Genomic DNA, 20,427 nt, shown 5'->3' on the forward strand with positions numbered 1-20,427 from the left:
TACTGATCCTCTCCCTGTGTCGCGATCACTCATGTTTAACAAAACAAATCATTCATTAAGCATAATGATCGAATCATTCAAATGTTTGTATATTATAACTACATTGATCCTACATATCACATGACATCAATCAATTTAGATCACAGAAATTCAATTTAACAGGTTTTCTGCTTGCCTTATTATCATTTTTTTTGGCACCATTGATGTCAGTGCAATACGACAGATCAATAATTTCCTCTCCCCCTTTTCCACGTCGAAGGTCACCAAATTGTTGGAATTCTTAATCAATTCCATGAGTGTTCAATAAAAAAGGTCAGGAGAGGTTTTTCTGCAGTGTCAAAAATCATATCAATTTATTGGATACAAATAAATAATTCGATTCACAGAATCCTCAATGCAGTGCAAAAGTTATATTCAGGAGGTGCGCAGCCATATTTATTTCCTGACTTTAACTTATAAAGGCTGCTGATGTTAACAGGTGGAGTTTAGTGAAATTCGTCCCTTGTCAATCATTCTCCAGTCCTCCATTAGCCGCACTCCAGACACAAGTCTTCTCTTTCTATGAATTTTCTGCACACCATTAAAAGCATGAGACTTTCTGTGTTCCGTGTTCAGTTTTAACACCTTTCTTCTAACAGTTCAGAGCTGGACTTAATTTTGGACCAGCATTTATCTACTTTTGCAAAAATCAAATCAAATAAAATCAGGCCTTTATTTGTCACATACACTTTCCTATAGTGAAATAGAACCCCCCGACCGTACACAAACAGCACAATTTCCAGGGGAAGACAGGTCACAGGAGGTAGCATTTAGAAAATGGAAGTAAGATACATTTCAGGAGAGGGAGACAAAAAAAACTCCCTCTCGCCTTGCTCTTGAATTAGGGCAGAGTGAGAACAGGGAGAAAAAAAGCCCCAGCAGTCAAGCACATGAACAGACAAGACCTGACATCGCAACTGGGGATGGGAACAGGGGATGTGGATATAGTCCGATGAGGGCGGGCAGCCATCTGGTTCTACTTCACAAACTTCTCGTCGAGAAGATGGTGTCAATCGCATTTAATTTAATTTTTTAATTTTTAAATTTAATTTTGGACCAGCATTTACCTACTTCTGCAAAAATGCCTCATTAGTATGCAAAACATATAAGACTCGAGAAAAACTTTAGTTAATATTTAACCTTTAAAGAGGAGGTTACTTTCATCGCTTTTAATATGAAAACACTGAACATAAACATAAAAGGATGAGAAGAATGCTCATTGTAGAAGAAAATTCCAGATGGCACTTAGAAGTTTTTGCATCCATAATTGTGTAAGTATAAGAAAAAAACAAATGCAATAAATGCATTGAGAAACAGTTCCCCCTTCCTCACAGTAGTTTGTCCCACTGCTAAAACGATACCGGTGCTAAAACGGTGCCTGAACCGATACTTTTGAGCCACAAAATAATGGTGGACGCCTCTAGAAAAATCTTTTTTTTTTTTTTTTTACAAAATCTTTTTAAAAATTATTTCAATAAAACAATATATTTAAAGGTTAAATTTATATTACAGTTTTTCTCAGTGGCTTTGGTGCATTTCTCACAACACTACTGCATTTCAGCACAACAGTTAATGCATTTCTTAAAACAATTAGTGCAAACTGCAAAACCTAGCTGATAACCTGCAAAAGCGCGTCACATGCTCAAAATGGAGAGTTCATTCCTCAAAAACAAGTATTGATGTCAATCAAAGTGTCAGTGTCATCAAAATGAAAAGTCCTGACACCATTGTTTATGAACAAGATAGTAAAATGGCTTTGTCATGTTTTCATTATGACAGTTTACTCTGGACATTTTTTCAATGCAAAAAAGTCAGATGTTGGTGACACTTCCTGAAAATGCCCAAGACAGCACTGTATACTATTTGCACAGCCATTTGAAAACTACAGTAAAGTTGGACATCACTGCACTGAGTGAGTTATCTGAGTACAAGACACTGAATATGTATGTTTCACATTTTTGCAACATTTGCTCTTTGCAATTCTAATTTATTCCCAGCATTGTGCAAAAGAATAAACACCCTTATTTACAACAAACATGAACTCCCTTTAGGTAGAGCTGTGCACATCCGTACACAATATTGCAGTACATATCGTAACTGAGCCTACAACATACACAGGTCTGTAAATCATTCATCAAACTGTTCAATTTTAAAGACATTTTCAGGAAAATAAAGTTTATTTATTTATTTTTTATGGAGTTTGCTTGACCGATTTTGACATCAAGTTCAACATTTTTGTGTGTAATGACTCAAGTAATGAAATGAGGACTGTTAGTTTTATATGGAATGACTATTCAGCATTTACAAGTTTAGTTAACTTTGACTGACATGACATAAGCAGATGATAATGTTATAAACAGTGGAGAGTTGTATAAAAGCAGCTGATGAAATGCTATAAAAATTGGTCAAAATGGTTTATATATAAGAATATAGAAAATATATAATTTGCTAGGAAATGCTTTGCAATGAGTGCGAACCCCCCTCCTCCCCTTATTTATATTTATTTATATTTTTTATTTTTATTATTATTATTTTTTATTTTCAATATATGTACATATGTATGTATATTATATATGTGAAATATTTTTTTGGACCGCACATTACAGATTGTAAAAGACTGAATCATATGGACTTGAAGGAAACTATGTTGGTGTTTATGCTTATAATACAGTACCTTTTACTGACGGGTTAGGGTGGGGGCTAATGGGAGAGTAACCTGTACTATAAAAACGACTGTATCAGAAGAATGTAAACCTTGTATGTGATGCCTCTGGTGATCTGTTTGTTCCGTTATGTTAAAACGAATAAAAAACAAAAGTTTAAAAAAAAAAAAGCAGCTGATGATCGTCCAAAAGCATTTGCAATTTGTTGAAAGGAATGAGAAACTGCTACTAGGATGTGCACAAATGACTTATTGTTTTGAGAAATGCATGACCTGTTGTGCAAATGTAAATAGTGTTGTGAGAAATGCACCAAAGTTACTAAGAAAAATTGTAATCAAATTAATATATTTACTTTGATCATTTGTTAGATAGAGACAGTTTTAATCTCAATGTGCTTTAACCTGGTAAATTAAAGGTAACATTAGTACTACTTTCAAAAAACATTTGAAAAGGTGCTTTTATAAGCATGCTTATTGTGTGGCACTTAAAACAACAAATTATTTGAATGCAGATGATTCAACTTCACAAGCGTCATTATATTCTGTCATCTATAATAATCAATTGGACATCTGCAGACTTTCTCCATCAACCGTTCACGCATGCAGCTTTTGTTCATGTTCTCCTGAATTAAATCGATCATGCACGGACTGCACTGGTCTTGTTCATCTGTAGTTTTCTGTCTGAAAGGCCACGATGTCATTACTCAGCGGAGGTAATTTAAGGTGTTCAGGCTGAACAGAAGTCAAGCTAATGGACCTGGATTTAAATGGAGGTCAGAAAGATTTTTAATGAAAAGCGCTTCTGTTCAAAATAGCACACGAACAGAACATTGCTGAGCATTCTGGGAAAAAGCTTTTAACAAACGACTCCACAAATTCTCATCTTCATTCATATATTCTGCCAGTGCTGTTCTTAGGATTGTAATGTCTTCACATTAGTTTTGTGTGCACGTCTCTATCATTTAATAAAAAATATAATAATAAAAAAAAATTAGTGAAGCAAGAGAAGAGTTTAGAATATATAATATAATGTGTAAGTGTATTGCTTCAGAAAAATGAGAAATAAAATGAGTAAGCTGTGAAGAATAGGGATTGAAATTAGGCCAGGTTAGTTCTTATTAACCAAAAAGCAGTTGTATAGAACAAGATGATGATTTAATCCACAGTCTGATTTGTTTTTGGGCTCAGAGAACTGCGTTGTATAAAGCAATATAGAAATAAAGGTGTCTGTAAATTTTTATTCACGTTGATGCATACATAAAGTCATATGCAAGTTCAGAAATGCATTAATTCATACACTTTTTTTATATGTACATCCATTAATTTATAACTTCAGAATATTCATCCAGAAATTCATTCATGCATCATTCATTCATTTATTCAGAATACAGATTAATTCAGACTGCGATTCAAACATGCATTCGCACATTCATTCAGAAATTCATACTTACGCATTAAGCAGACATATCTTTCATTCATGTTTATTCACGCATTAATGCATGCATACATAAATTCATGAGAAAATTCATTCATAAAGGCATTCATTCATACACTATTTCATATGTTCATCAATTAATTTACAACTTCATAAGTTTATTCATTAAGGGTTTAACGATACGCGTATTCGCATTGAACTGTTCGGTACGAGACTTTCGGTTCAGTACGCATTACAAACCGAACGATTCAGATTAATATCTAAACGATGAAACAGAATAAGTGTACAAAATATAATGTTTTCAGTGCAACAACGCTCAACAAAGCATCCCAAATGACGCGACAGGCAACATGCTGCCTTCCCCGCCCACCTCCAAACACTACTCCAGTCAGGCACACGCTGCATTAGTGATGGGAAGTTCGGATCATTTTACTGACTCGGATCTTTGTCTCGTTTATTGAGATGAACGAATCTTTTTTAGATTCATTTCGTACATTTGGTTCAATTTGCCAAAATGTTATTGAAATGTTACGAATTGCTTCCAAACACATCTACAACTAGCCCAAAAGGTTGATTACGCGACAAATAAGTCATAATTAGAATACTATAAGAAGGAGAGAATAATAATTTAATGTTTACCTGCTCTTTTGTCTAGGAAGGTATTGTTGTCTTTTTGCTCAGCTCACCTCTTCATGTCTTCAAATGTCAGACTCTGACAGTCACATATAATCCTAACCAATGTACACAGTCTGAGCCATGATAATTAGTTCACCTCTCAATTCAATTCTTTTTCCGGCTCTAAACGCATATGATTGGCCCGTCAGGAACGAATGACTCAAACCTGATAGAGGACTCGAGAGATGATCGGATCAATTCTTTTTCCAACTCTATACTCATATGATTGGCTTCTGCCTTTCCGCGATGAACGACTCAAAAGACTTGAAATGAACGATACCACCTGCACAAATGTGCGCACGCGCGGATGAACGAATCACTCCCTCAGAGGACTCGTAGTTCCCGAGTCATATTGAAAATTCGTTCAAAATGAACGAATCGTTCATGAACGACACATCACTACGCTGCACTAGCTCGCAAAATATACTTCTGCATCAAGTGATCGGCGTAACCCACGGCGCATGTAACGCGCGGCTCTTGGTCCCGCCCAGACTCGTCAGCGCCACCAAGCCGACCAATCACAGAGCTTGCGCTACGCGTTGTTGCGACGTGTAGTTACATTAGGCTCGTTTGACTTGGCCAAAATCTGCGCAGAATCGATCACCGGTGATCACCGCAAGATGCATGCCGGTTAGAAATGTGTCCGCCTTGCCTTCGCCTCGCTCTGATGTCACGCTGACGTGCGCCAAAAAACTCTCGCGATCGCGAGGCGGGTACCTCGGATAGAGCAGTCGGCCGCAGTTGCTCTCAAAAGACTGCGTTATCAAAAGCATGATGGGAAACGACTGGCTGACGACACAGCTTAATGCTGATTGGATGAGACTGACACATTACACTTTATTATCTTGTTTTACTAAGGTTTATACCTGGATTTGTTGAATACCTTTTTTTGTATTTTCGTTGATAATTAAAAAAAAGTCATAAAGAGCATTACATATGGTTATTTATTTAGATTTACACTCAAACAAAAACAAAACATCTTTGTAAAACAATGTGTCCTATCCAATATAACTAAATGTTACTAATAAATCATTAGGATGTGTGTGTGCTGTATTTTATTTCTCTCTCAGTTTTAAGTCCTGTTTGTTGTCATTTTCACTTTTTGTATGTTTGTGTGAATTTTGTATTGCAATTTTTATGCAGCATTATTCCATTAAAGTCAGTCCAATATATACATATATTCAGACATACAAAGGTAATCAGACTGTTTTGTCATTATGCCTCATCTTTGTGTGGTATCATATGAGAAGTGAAAGTAAACAAGACACACACACATATGTATATGTATGTGAAGTCAAAAGTAATGTTTAATAGACCAAGAATATTTTCACAGTTTTTCCTACAGTCTAATAGTTTTTATTCTGGAGAAAGTCTTGGGCTGTTTATTTTAGTCTGGCTGGAGTAATATCAGTTTATATAGACCTAATAAGCTTGTCAATATAATTAACCCCCTAAGAATTTATTTGTTAAACAAACATTTGTCATGACCCGTCACTCAAAAGCATCTATGGCTACTTCATTTATAATGTAGCCAAATTAGGTTTCTTGAAAGCTTTCTTGCTGTATAAGCTGTTTATTTTGTTATTCTTTTAACGTTTGTTGAATATACTGAATTATATTTTAAATACACCCTTTTAGTTAATGAGCTGTTCATCTTCTGTAATTCCGAACATTTTTTTTTGTAAAAACTGTGATATTTCTATTGCATCCACTCCCATATTAAAAATACTATAGTAATGTATACTGTAGTGCTTTTGAACCATGTTATAAAATAGCCTATTTAAATTTTATAGTTGCTCTGGTATCACAACAACTATAAACACAACCCAATACTGAAAAAACATGTTCAAAATGCAATAATATTTACTATAAATCACCATAGTATTTTTTCATGAGGTCATTCGTCTGCGATAAAAAACGCGAACGAGATCTCCGCCACTGGTGACGATTCCAGGTGGCTAAACATCGAGATTCAGCAGGTGTCCGACTTCTGATGTAATTTTTGAGCCCTCCTCTTACTGCGCACGCCTGCTCTCGTTTACAATGCAGCCAAGGCGAGGCGCACCTCAAACGAGCCTATTTTTTGAGAGGTGCACGTCAGTGACGCCGATGGCCACGGCGAAGGGCGATGCGTCAACACCGTAGCATACGCCGGCGTTTGACGCAGAAGTATAAATCAGCCTTTAAGCTCTGTGATTGGTCGGCTTGGTAGCGCTGACGAGTCTGGGCGGGACCGAGAGCTGCTTGAATGGTGCGAGCCTGATGGAGCGATTGTTTACAAGTGTGGAGTCCCGTGAAGGAGCTCCGGATGGAAAGTTTTGTTTTGTGTTTACCTCATGGTTAAAGTTGTTGCACGTCCGCCGGTTCCTGCCTCAAAATGAGCGAGTTTGAGTCACTTGTACATCCCGAAAGTGTTCAGGAAAAGCAAAACACCAGCGAAGAAACTCGACACAGAGGAACATTTACACCTCACTGCCAACTAGCATTTCGGAAGTGTTAATGCAGACCAAGAGAGACAGCGCGCAGAAGTATAAATGCACAGCTACGCGCGTTACATGCGCCGTGGGTTACGCCGGTCATTTGACGCAGAAGTATAAACCAGGTTTTACGCTACGCGTCATTGCGACGTGTAGTTACGTTTTTTGACAGGTGCACGGCAGCAACGCTGACGGCGAAGGGCTATGCGTCAGCGCCGTAGCATACGCCGCCGTTTGGCGCAGAAATATAAATCGGCCTTTATTGGCCCACTGCGCTAGAACAGAACGCAAATGGATTGGTTAGTATCAGCTGTCAATCACTCAGTTCCGATGACAGTGAGCTAGAGCCGCGAAAACGTAAAGGACTGGATCCGAGATAATGAAAAAAACACTGACAGATTAAGTTTTAGAAACCACCTAAAGTTATAAACAATGACACATCTGATCAGTGAACATGTGCTGAATGTCAATCCAGCATTTACACTTTTCAAAGAGTGGATTAAAGACTTCCAGTGGTTAAAGTCCGCTATGACTAGACCCACACGGAATCTGCACGCGCAGAATTCCGCAGATTTTTAGCCCATCATTAATTCTGTTTATTTACTTGAGTAAATGTGTGTAGATCTACATTTATTCAGTTTTTAAATTAATGTCAGTAATATTATTGACATATGAAAATGTTCATCTGATTTATGTACAATGCAGTTTGTACAGTAATAGTTTCTGTCTTTTAGTAGCTAGAGACTTGCTTTTAGATAAGAGACTTGCTTTGTTTACCAAATAAAGTGGATCTAATTGGATTTGCATTTTAAACATTAAATAAAAGTAAAAATGTATTATTTTTTATTTCACACATTAAGGTTTTAGTTATAATACTCCCAAAATAAATCCACAGATTTTTACCAAAATTCTCAGCAGAAATAGCAAAAAACGTCCCCAGATTCCGTCTGGCCCTGCTATGACTAAGGCATTCACCGTAAAGCCGGTGGGACGGAGATTTCAGGTAACAGTGTTTTCCACTGAATCTACACATTTTAAGCATGTGATGTTCTAACGTTATTTAATCCTTCATTTCATCAGTATGTAGTGCTGTCGCCTCACAGCAAGAAGGTCGCTGGTTTGAGCTTCAGCTTGGTCGGTTGGCGTTTCTGTGTGGAGTTTGCATGTTCTCCCTGCGTTCGCGTGGGTTTCCTCCGGTTGCTCTGGTTTCCCCCACAGTCCAAAGACATGCGGTACAGGCGAATTGGGTAGGCTAAAATTGTCCCTAGTGTATGTGTGTAAATGAGTGTGTGGATGGGTTGCGGCTGGAAGGGCATCCGCTGTGTAAAAATGTGCTGGATAAGTTGGCGGTTCATTCCGCTGTGGCGACACCTGATTAATAAAGGGACTAAGCCGAAAAGAAAATACTGAGTGAAATATATTTGTCAATATTGTAAGTGGGAAAATAATATTATTATGCATTCAGTGGAACATCAAACATTATGTATGATGTGTATATATATATATATGATGTATATATGTATGTATATATCACACATATGTGTATTGATAAATTTGTGCTAAAATAAATAGACTGATTAAATGTTATAAAATAAGCTTTTGACCCACCTTTTGTTGTAAAAGTAAAAATATATTAATGCTGCTGTAAAATAGTTTTTATTTATAGTGCATTTCTTGTAATTAATGATTAAAAGTTTTGCCCAGACAACAGTGCAACACAATCACAGCAATACTGTTTTTTTCCATCGGGAGTTTTATTTCCCATAGACAGATCATGGCAGAAATGAATTCATTTGTAATACAGAATGCAGCAACCGATCACAATTCATGAGGCACCAATTGCAGAAAAAAAATAAAATATATACACACATTAGAAATATAACATCTGCCCGCTCATACACTCCTCACTTTTATAACTGTAATATGTGTTTTCCTCCAATTCCTTCACATAAACTTTAGCATGCGCTCAGGTGGCCACCGCATTCATATTTCCTTTAGAAGTAGCTGTGCAAAAATAACTATATAAAATATATTGCTTTGACAGTTACTAAGCCAGAGGCGCCGTAAATAAATTAATCTGGACAGGAATAACAAGCAGGGGGCAAAATTCAACCGTAATGTACAATCAGAGCAACTACACGTCAACCAAAACTGCAGGAAAAACTCAAATACACCATCTTCACATACAAGGTGGAAAACACACACACACACACACACGCACGCTGTAATAATATTTACACAGACATCATTGTCCTTTTACAGTTTATTTTGATCCCTTTTAAAGGGCTTGGAAAGCAAAATCAACCATCCAGGATGCTCAAGAAAACCACAGCAGAATACAAACCATAGATTTCTGCCTCAATATTGTATTTGTGAACGCTCTCTTAATCTTATATATGTATAAAAATACATATACCATATGATACTGTGTCATTATTATGATTTATTTTAAAACCTAAAGGCTTGAAAGTAGTTTTTTTGTAGACAATCAATCATAAAAATGCGCCTACATTTGAACATATTAAAACAAATGTACATTTGATGATCTTTTACATTACACAGGTGTCAAATCCAGCTTTTGGAGGGCTGCAGTTTAGTTCCAACCCTGCTTCAACACACTTAAGCTGCGCTCACACTGGGCTTCTCCTCCTATAGACTTCCATTTATACACACGCAAATGCGTCAGACCGGAAAACGCAAGGTCATGCGTTAAGTTGCTGCGGTGCAAAGTTCAAGCTTGGTGAACTCTGACCAATCGAGAATCCAAGCATGACCACTCTGGACAGAAATTTAAATCATGGAGCAATCGCTCGCTTTTAATGTCTAATAATCTTGTTTATTGCTGTCCGTTTTCGCAGCGCAGCACAACAGAATATCGCATGCTCAAACTCTAATGTGACCGTAGCTTCACCTGTAGGTTTCAAACAAAACTGAAGCACTCAATTAGTTTGATCATGGGTCCGTTCTTCGTACCTCGCTTAAATGATCTAAGATGATTTGGCAGATCCCGGATCTTTTAATCTTGATAACTGATCTCTCGCTAATTTGGTTCTTCAAACAAGTTCGCGAATCAGATTAGAATGTCTGGATAAACTGATCTGAGATCGCTGCGTGTGTTGTGAAGGACAGATCTATCGATCCTCGAAATCATGATCAGCAATGCAGCGATTGGCTGACGGCACAGCAGCGTAATGACATCATCTGATTAATATTCAATTATCCATGTGAGCAAAATTACATCAAATTAGCAGTAAACGGCTTGTTAAAATGACACGCAATAACTTTCCACATTTGTTGTGAACTGCAGTTGTGAACTGATTTTCTTTATTATAGTAGCCGTTTTTTAATCGCTGTATGGAATAACTGGATGTTTACAAAAGTATTTTGATATTTGTAAAGGCGTCTGCAACTTTTGTGAAGCATCAAATCACTGGCATATTAACTATCAAAACATGTTCATGACTGCATAAATGTATTATGTCTTTTTTTTTTTAAAAGTCACATATTCTGCATTTCTATTATCACACACAAATTGTCTAAAGCGATCTAAAAAGTTCATATCAATAAATTTTCTCTTTGTACTTTCATTTCGAGGGTGCAGATTGCATAAGTTTTGTTAATATAACTTTATATATAAAGTTACAGTTATTAATAAAATAAATATAGTTAAAAATATTTACTATTTTCCCAAGTGTATATAACTACTACTGTAAGAAAATATCATAATTCAGTACTTTCTCTATTATCTTTGCTTGAACTGAGCCGATCTAATCCTGTTTATATGAATTGAACCTGCTCCCGATCAGGTTTGAGCTAGCAGAACTGTTGCTATGACAACAACTCTCAGATCAGCTTTAAAGAACGAAACGATCCTGGATCATGTCAAATCGTCAACATCCAAATCCAGCTAACTGAGTAATCCACGTACGAAGAACGGACCCCAGGTGTTTAATTAGTGTTGGAACTAAACAGTGTAGAGCTGCGGCACTCCAGGAACTGTGCTTTACAATATGGAAAATAGCACTATGCGTGTCCAAACGTTTATCTTTATTATAAACACACCACAATTCAGAAGTTTGGGGTCGATAAGTGATTCACAAATGAAAAGGGCTTTTAAAGTCTGCATTAAAATACAGTTCAGAATGTACAGTTGAAGGCAGAATTATTAGCCCCCGTTTATTTAGTTTTTTTCCAATTTCTGTTTAACAGAGAGAAGATTTTTTCTTCCAACACATTTCTAATCATAATAGTTTTAATAACTAATTTCTAATAACTGCGTCCGGAACCGCTTACTACTCAGTAGGAACTGCATTCCAATGTACCACTCGACCATTAGAAAAACCCGTTCTTTAGAACTCTGATGTACTACAGCCGCCATTTTGTCATGCTCACGTGACCAACCCGCCTCGCTTTACATTCATTCGTGAATATCAAGGGATAGTGAAGCGTGCATCAGATGCACACTTCAGAATCTTGCCGGAAGTAGAAGGGTGTAACAGAGGCCAGCTAGAAAGTGCTGTGCAGGTAAACCTCACTCTGCATAGATATATACATTAGATGTCGCCTGGCCTATTGTTGTCTATTGGACGGAATGCGTCAATAGCGCCGCCATCTTGCTACAGGGTAGCGCTCCTTTGAAATGAATGCGGGACCAAGGTACAGTGGAGGACTGTGGCCATCCAAAGCCAGAGATATACACATATACACATATATCTATGATCGGGAGTTTTCCTGGATGTTACTATGTAATTTTTTTTTCTAATTACGAAAATTATAATTTTACATCACTTTTCTACATTGATGGATCAGTGACCGCACGGGCATTCCTGACAAAAAGCTTGTGTTTGTGTGTAGAGAAATGTACTATTCACCCTCCCTGTTAAATTTGATCTAATCATGTCCTGAAACACAGCTCCTCTCCTGCTTTCACTTCTCATACTGACGGAGGGAGCGATTCGTTTGTGAATGAATCCCCCGAACGACTCTTTCACTAACGTTAGCCGACAATAATACAAGTTTCTGGCAGCGCAGCATCTCGTTGTCATATTTCTTTTGCATTGTTTGCTGATTTTATTCAACAAAACTAGCATAAGCCGAGTGTTTAGTGCGAGTTGGAGCTGCTTTGCTGTATGGTGAATGCAGTAAGTGACTGTTATCATCAATAACGTTACCTGATTAGCACAAAAGTTCAGAACATACAAAAACAGAAAAAAACTTAATATTACCTATGGAATGTTTTGCCTCTGTGCTTTGTTTTTTTTGTTTGCTCGTTACTACACCCGTAGACAGCGCTAAAATCCCGCATCTTCACGTAATAACACTGTCTTGACTAGTGCGGTTGAATGACATTTGTCCTGGGAGCACTGTACCAATGTGGCGGTGCTATTGACGCATGCTCAGGGTCCCTATGCAATATCTAGTGTATATATCTATGCTCACTCTGACCTTTTAAAGGTGCTTTAGCGTCAGCAGCTAGAGGCCATAGCCTTTAGCCTCCTTTTTAGAGCAACAGACTCCCATGCGGAAGTTCACCGGTTCGATACCAGCTCGGAGCGTGTTGGGTGGAGTTGAACCGGTGGGGTTACATGGGGACTTCTCACATACTATGAATTTGGACATACTGCTTGGCTCACATATAGTTTTAAGCGTACTATATAGTATGAAAGTAAACGATTTCGGACGCAGACACTCTTTTGGAGCGCACTAGCTAATAAACATCCTTAAAATGAACAGGCTGAAACTAACATCTAAAATTCGGGACCTTTAAGACTCCAAACTTTTGAGTGGTCGTGAATGGTAAGTGTCTGTGTGCTGGATATGATCATCTCAAACATTGGACTCTATAAAGGATCTCTTTGGTTTCATGGACGCTACATGAGCGGTGGCGGTTTCTCGATTTAATCCGGGTTTGCTGTCCGTAAATGAATGCGCCAGGACTGCTTTTCCCTCTTTATGGCCGAACTCTTTGGCGTGCAGACCACCGTTATGCAAACCCGCCGGCCCCTTCATCTGCTCATAATAAACACTGGACGGTTTAGCGAACGTGATTTCACCCGCTGAAGCTACGACACCGTCAGTAGAGTGACTCTGCCAGCTCCGAGTGGCCGTCGGCTGCTGAAAACGAGCCGTTTTATCCATGACCCCCATGAACGGACGCGGTTTATAATCCACAGAGCCGCTCTGGCTGATTTTACCTTTATCCGTTCTGGTTTTGGTGCGGACATCTGGTCCTTGGGTCTTCCCGCTGTCTGATAAACTACTGCTGGACGCCAGGCTGCTAGTGGAGCTAGAAACCCTCATGCTAGCATTAGCATCCTTCCTCAAATCCTGACTTGCGTTAACATTGGCTCCATCGAGAGTCGAATGCACCTGTACGTGATGCAGATCTTCAGTCTCAACAGCATTTGCAGGTGCTAGCGGGCTAATATCAATGCCTGGTCCGGCTTTTAGCACACTAGAAATGTGTCGGCTTGGAATAGGGCTGGATGGAGCGTACTGATTCTTGACTCGTCCGGACGCAGGCTGTAAGGAGCCCAGATGCTGGTTGGTTTTGACGATCTGCGCTTGTTTGCTGGGCTGTAGAAGCAGACTCTTGTGTTGCTGGCGAAGGCTGTGTTTGTGTGGCGGAGACGCCGATCGGCCGTTTGAAGTGCGGTTTAGCGAGTATATGTTTTGAGACCAGGCCTCAGAGTCGTCTTCATCGTCGTCGTCTTCCTCTTCTTCTGCGTGCTCCTGCTGATGGTGTTCAGGGTTTGAGAGGTTCTGTTGTTTGCTCTGGCTGCGCTGCATCTGTTTGCACTCGTCCTCCACCCGTGCCAGCAGACGGCAGATCTCTCGGTTGTTCGGGCAGAGCTTCGAGGCTTCGTGCAGGTCGGCTAATGCTGCCGTGAACTGCCTGTGTGCACAACAGACAGGAGGGAAGATCAGAAATATATTAGAGACAGGACATGCAAACAATGCTGTCTTTGTAGGAGTTATATGAAGAAGAAATTGTCAGAAGAAAAAAATCAAACCACATAATTTTTCACAAGCATGGGATTAAATATAATATCAGGTAAAATAGTTTTAACAAAAAAAAAAAAAAAAAAAAAATATATATATATATATATACAGTTGAAGTCAGAATTATTAGCCCCCCTGAATTATTAACGCCCGTTTATTTTTTCCCCCAATTTCTGTTCAACGGAGGAAGATTGTTTCAGCACATTTCTAATCATAATAGTTTTAATATCTCATCTCTAATAACTGGTTTATTTTATCTTTATCATGATGACAGTAAATAATATTTTACTAGATATTTTTCAAAACACTTCTATACAGCTTAAAGTGACATTTAAAGGCTTCACTAGGTTAATAAGGTGAACTAGGCAGGTTAGGGGAATTAGGTTAGTTATTGTATAATGATGGTTTGTTCTGTAGACTATTGAAAAAAAAAAATAGCTTAAAGGGGCTAATAATTTTGTCCCAAAAATGTTTTTTTTAACAATTTAAAACTGCTTTTATTCAAGCTGAAGTAAAACAAATAAGACTGTCTTCAGAAGAAAAAATATTATCAGACATGCTGTGAAAATTTCATTGCTCTGTTAAACATCAATTGGGAAATATTTTAAAAAGTTAAAAAAATTCGAAAAGGGGCTAATAATTCTGACTTCAACTGTTAATGTAAGTTACATTTAATAAATTAAATTAATTAATTAATAAAAAAAATATATCTTATATAATTACATAATATATTATGCACTTAAATAATATCTATACATTTACACATGTATTAGAGCTGCACGATTCTGGCTAAAATGAGAATCGCGTTTTTTTTTGTTTAAAATAAAGATCATGATTTTCTCACGATTCTGTAGATGTAAAATAAAGGTTAATATGAGTTAAATTAACCTTTATTTTATCCAACCCTCATAACACTGGAACAAAATAACACTGTGTATGGAAAGCATCGTAAATGCACCGTGATATCGAATTGAACCGAATCAATGGCATGATAAGCGTAACCGAACTAAACCGTGAGACCAGTGTAGGCTCACACCTCTATTAAAAGGAATTTTTGTTCTAACCAACACCTGAAATATTAGAAACGGCTTCTATTTCTCACAGCTGAACAACAGAAAACTGACAATCATGTACCTCAGGGACACCTCATGTGCTTTATTCAGTGTTAAATGCTAATAATGTGAGTTTGAACGCCATTTATCCATCACATTATTGCCATACTACTGAAAGCAGCAGCAGATAGCTCACCTCAGATCTTGAAAATAAATTAAACTTTAGATATGCGACTCGGTGCAAACCAACACATATCAGTGATTCAGCATCTCCATTTAATAATGTTAAAGACGTTTAAAATGTGCTTCTGAATGGCTGTATTAAAATGTAAACAGCCACATTGGTTATCGCTGCAAATCTCATCACGTATAGTGTTGTTAGGACACGGGGTTACAATGTAACCTGCTCACATAATGTTTATGTTGATAATATTTATATTATTTGCTAATTAATAACCTTATGTGGAACTTTGAATCTGCGTCTCATTTTGGAGTCTGCTACTGTCCACCGGAGGTCACATTTCAGTCATGGACATATACTTTGAGAGCCTTCATGACTCAATCAAATGTCAGGTTTTCCGCCATCTGGCAACCCAGAGTGCTGAAATATAATTGGCTAAACTGGCAGTGGGCGGGTTAAAAGAACCAAAACAAAGACAGACGTTCCAGCACGTAATGCACATTTTCAAAGCAGAATATCTGACTTCAGCATAAACAAGAATGTTCACTCGGCATGTTTCTGAAATATCTACAAGCATATTATGGTGTTTTTATGCTTTAGAAGAGTCAAAAACTTACATACAGCACCTTTAAATATTAAAACACCAGTCATATCAAACTATTAGTATTAGTAGAAAGCAGCCATTCATACAATAACAATATACATAAATATACATTATTTAACAGAGTGTGCGGATGATGGTCTGACCTGCTGCTGCGTTTGGCTCGGGCTCGAGCGTAATACGCCTCGTATGATTTGGGTTTGAGCTCCAGAGCTTTAGTTGCGAAGTCTTCTGCCAAACCGAAGTCCTGTGAGAGAAAGAAGAGCCAAAGATCAGATCAGCCAATCACAGTCTTATATTCAGTCTGGCTGAATATAAAGAGCTCTAATAACAGCTGATTTCATTCAGCAACTCTTGTGTGGTCAATCAGGGAAATTAGCCTGAGCTTTTACAGCTGAATAGACTGAAATCAATGCTAAATCTCAGAGTAATTTCATCTTTCACAACTCCTGTCTGACATTAAGAGCCCAAAAACTCCATCTGACTGATCCAGAGCGGGAGACTTGACTTCGACCTGACTAATGAAGTTAATAACATCATTAATAATGGATTATTAAGAGTTTTTATATGGCTAATCAGAATTTAAATATGGGATCATCAATATTGCAAATGGCATTTGGGGAAATGTCACATTTGAATGTGGATATTGACAGAAAATCTGTTTGAAATAATATTTTAATTAGATTTTTACAATTAAAAGTCATTAAATTATTTTTATAATCCTCTATTAATGCATTTCCGATCTGTAAAGTTGTTCTAGTTTACGAAAATGAAAAAATAACAGTAGTTTAATGTTTTAAATAAATTAAAAATAGTGTTAAATACAAAATATGAACTTACTTTTTGTGGGAAATCTAGATTTTTGAAAATTTAAAGTAGTGGAATTGCAAAACCTACAACTTTTTAGGTTTTGTTAACTCAAATTAAAGTTATATAAGGTTGAAACGACAAAAAAAAATGAGCTAAATCAAATGAACTTTTCTAGTTTACCTGCCACATGTGAACACTAAAATGAGCGTTTCTGTTCAGACACAGAAAGATCAATTAAAACAGACTTGGCCAGCTGACCAATCAGAGCAGAGTTGGTTTAAGGAAGGGGGAGGGGCTTACATACCTTAAGTTCTGAACTCACCGCAAAATTATTAAAAACGTTCTAAGAAAATGACAGTATTTTCTGACCTTAGATGCATTAAAACCTGTTGTAGGAGACTCCAGCACTGTATTAGGACACTAATGTGACCTGCACTTTACTCTAGGGCTGCACAATACTGGAAAAATATACGATGTTTTTGAGTATTACAATAACTATATTGCTTATGATTTCCCAGAGATGGGTTGCAGCTGGAAGGGCATCCGCTGCGTAAAACTTGTGCTGGATAAGTGGGATAAATTCTTGTCACTGAACAGAAATAATGTCCAGTATAGAATATAAAGTCCTGCTGCAGTGGAGACAGAATGAATATCGTGTCTGACTCCATCATGAGCTTGGAGGACTGCATCCATACATCTCTGACATGACTCAAATCACTGATTAATAAAGTCATCTGGAATGGCAACGAAAGCGTTCCTGCAGGACTCCCAGAGTTCATCAAGACTCTTTGGATTCATCTTCAATGCCTCCTCCTTCATCTTACCCCAGACATGCTCAATAATGTTAATGTCTGGTGACTTGGCTGGCCAATCCTGAAACACCTTGACCTTCTTTGCTTTCAGGAGCTTTGATGTGGAGGCTGAAGCATGAGAAGGAGCGCTATCCTGCTGAAGAATTTGCCCTCTCCTGTGGTTTGTAATGTAATGGGCAGCGCAAATGTCTTGATACCTCAGGCTGGTGAGGCTTCCATCCACTCTGCAGATCTCTCGCACCCCCCATACTGAATGTAACCCCAAACCATGAATTTTCCTTCACCAAACTTGTCGGATTTCCATGAGAATCTTGGGTTCATGCGGGTTTTAATAGGTCTTCTGCAGTATTGGTGAAGATTGGTGATATATATATATATATATATATATATATATATATATATATATATATATATATATATATATATATATATATATATATATATATATATATATATACACACACACACACACACACACACACACACACACACATATATATATATGTGTATATATATGTATATGTATATATATATATATATGTATGTATGTATGTATGTATGTGTATATATATATATATATATATATATATATATATATATATATATATATATATATATATATATATATATATATATATATATGGGAAACTTGTGACATAGAGTTTTGTTTTATTTTTTAAAACAATTATAAATATTGCCATACCAACTAAACAGAAAGCTAAACAGAAAAAAACTGACAAAACTACTAGAGCTTTAATTGTACATAAAAAAATATATTAAAAAAATCTAAATTGTATATTGATAATACTGTTGTATTTTACATGCTTGACAATATACAGTTGAAGTCAGAATTATTAGCCCCCCTGTCTATTTTTTTCCACAATTTCTGTTTAACGGTGAGAAGATTTCTTCAACACATTTCTAAACATAATAGCTTTAATAACTCATCTCTAATAACTGATTTATTTTATCTTTGCCATGATGACAGTAAATAATATCTGACTAGAAATTTTTCAAGACACTTCTGTACAGCTTAAAGTGACATTTAAAGGCTTCACTAGGTTAATTAGGCAGGTTAGGGTAATTAGGCAAGTCATTTTATAACAGTGGTTTGTTTAGTAGACAATTAAAAACAAATATTGCTTAAGGGGGCTAATAATATTGACCTTAAAATGGTTTTTTTTTTTTTTTTAAAAAAACCAACTGCTTTTATTCTAGCCGAAATAAAACATAAAATACTTTCTTCAGATGAAAAAAATATAGGAAATACTGTGAAAAATTCCTGAATCTGTAAAACAACATTTAGAAAATATGTGAAAGGAGGGTTAATAATTCTGACTCCAGCTGCATATGTATAGCTGTATAATAATGTTGTGCATTTAATGTCAGTCTGATGATGAGTTTCTCTTTGTGTCTTACGTTGGTTTTCCGGCGGCAGCGGGACAGATTGAGGTACAGAGACACACGCAGCTCCTTAAAGGCCTTGAGTTCATCACCGAATCCTTCTCTGGGAAACTTCCTGAGAGCATATTGATAACGCTGAGCTGCTTCCTTCATCTTCCCTCTCTGAGGAGAAACACACAACACACACTGTCATTACTGCTCTCCTGGACACAATAATGCACCCTTTTCACAAGACTGTTATGAGGCGTTTAAAGTTAAATATCTTAAATATAAAAAAAACGTATGTATATTTGTATTTATGTATGCGTTACATCATCTTTGCATCAAATTACAATAAACTAGTCACCGCTTGTGTGAGGTGTTTGTAATGCAGCATCTATGGGGGCAGGACAGTAAATCTGACATTAATCTCTCCTCCGGCTGCTGATATCAGTCTCACACTATTGTTTTCCTTCTTCTGAAAGTCCTGATAACACCATCACTGAGTTTTTCTTTCATTATTTTAGCAAATAGGATTGTAAAACAATGATTTGTTGTACTCTCTGAGAAACCTGTAAATGTGAAATGAAAATGCGTCGAAAGAAATTGGTCCATTGTGATTGGTCAGTGTCTGTCATGTGATTCTGAGTGCTGACCTTATAAAGCAGGTTTCCCTCTTCCATCAGCTTCTGCAGGAGGATGATCAGGATGTCCGGTTTGGATGTGGCCATTGCCCAGGCTGCGTTACCTACACACACACACACACACACACACAGAGTTACACCAGACCGTTTCCACCCTCACGGCTCAGCACAGGTATGGAATTGGCGTGAACTAAAGTTACCTAAAGAGTGTACCTGTTCGATCATAAGGAGACGTTCTGTAGCCTGACCAGGGTTTAGTGAAAGCAGTTCAAAGAGAGAAGAGTGAAAAACAGCAGAAAGAGACATGCAAAGAGAAAATATACACACACATACAGAGACGGAGACACACACACACATGTTAGCATTGGTGGTTTATGAGGACTCTCCATGAGTGTAATGCATTTTATTCAGTAAAATCCACTTATTCATTCATTTTCCTTCGGCTTAGTCCCTTTATTCATCAGGGGTCACCGAAGCAGAATGAACCGCCAACTTATCCAGCATATGTTTTATACAGTAAATGGCCTTTCAACTGCAACCCAATAGACTCATGTTTATCAGCAAGGGGCGACCCCTGGTGGTTCGGCGGTATGGGTTGTATATAGGGAGGCTCGGCTCAATTATGTTTATTTGCCACAGTTCAGAGAAAGACTG

General features: G+C 37.3%; 1 protein-coding gene and 1 long non-coding RNA gene across 8 annotated transcripts in view; both read right to left on the reverse strand.

Annotated features, from left to right (window-relative positions):
• Nucleotides 1-20,427, reverse strand: part of LOC147835440 (uncharacterized) — a 456,431-nt gene that overhangs the window by 124,199 nt on the left and 311,805 nt on the right. The window lies entirely within an intron of this gene.
• The window catches only part of tanc1b (tetratricopeptide repeat, ankyrin repeat and coiled-coil containing 1b), a 326,871-nt gene continuing 319,125 nt past the window's right edge, over nt 12,682-20,427 (reverse strand). For 3 of the 7 annotated variants that reach the window (XM_087268443.1, XM_087268446.1, XM_087268447.1), the window contains 5 exons: nt 19,987-20,016; nt 19,786-19,877; nt 19,166-19,312; nt 16,271-16,371; nt 12,682-14,183 (listed from right to left, as the gene is read on the reverse strand). In XM_087268443.1, the coding sequence (XP_087124569.1) occupies nt 13,115-14,183; nt 16,271-16,371; nt 19,166-19,312; nt 19,786-19,877; nt 19,987-20,016 (1,439 nt within the window). In that variant the 3' untranslated portion in view covers nt 12,682-13,114. Of the gene's footprint in view, nt 14,184-16,270; nt 16,372-19,165; nt 19,313-19,785; nt 19,878-19,973; nt 20,017-20,427 lie in introns of all 7 variants that reach the window. The other 4 variants (XM_087268444.1, XM_087268448.1, XM_087268449.1 and 1 more) reach the window with 2 other exon arrangements.

This window comes from Danio rerio, chromosome 9, assembly GCF_052040795.2.
Source record: "Danio rerio strain M-AB ecotype USA chromosome 9, GRCz13ab, whole genome shotgun sequence".
NCBI classification, from domain to species: domain Eukaryota; kingdom Metazoa; phylum Chordata; class Actinopteri; order Cypriniformes; family Danionidae; genus Danio; species Danio rerio.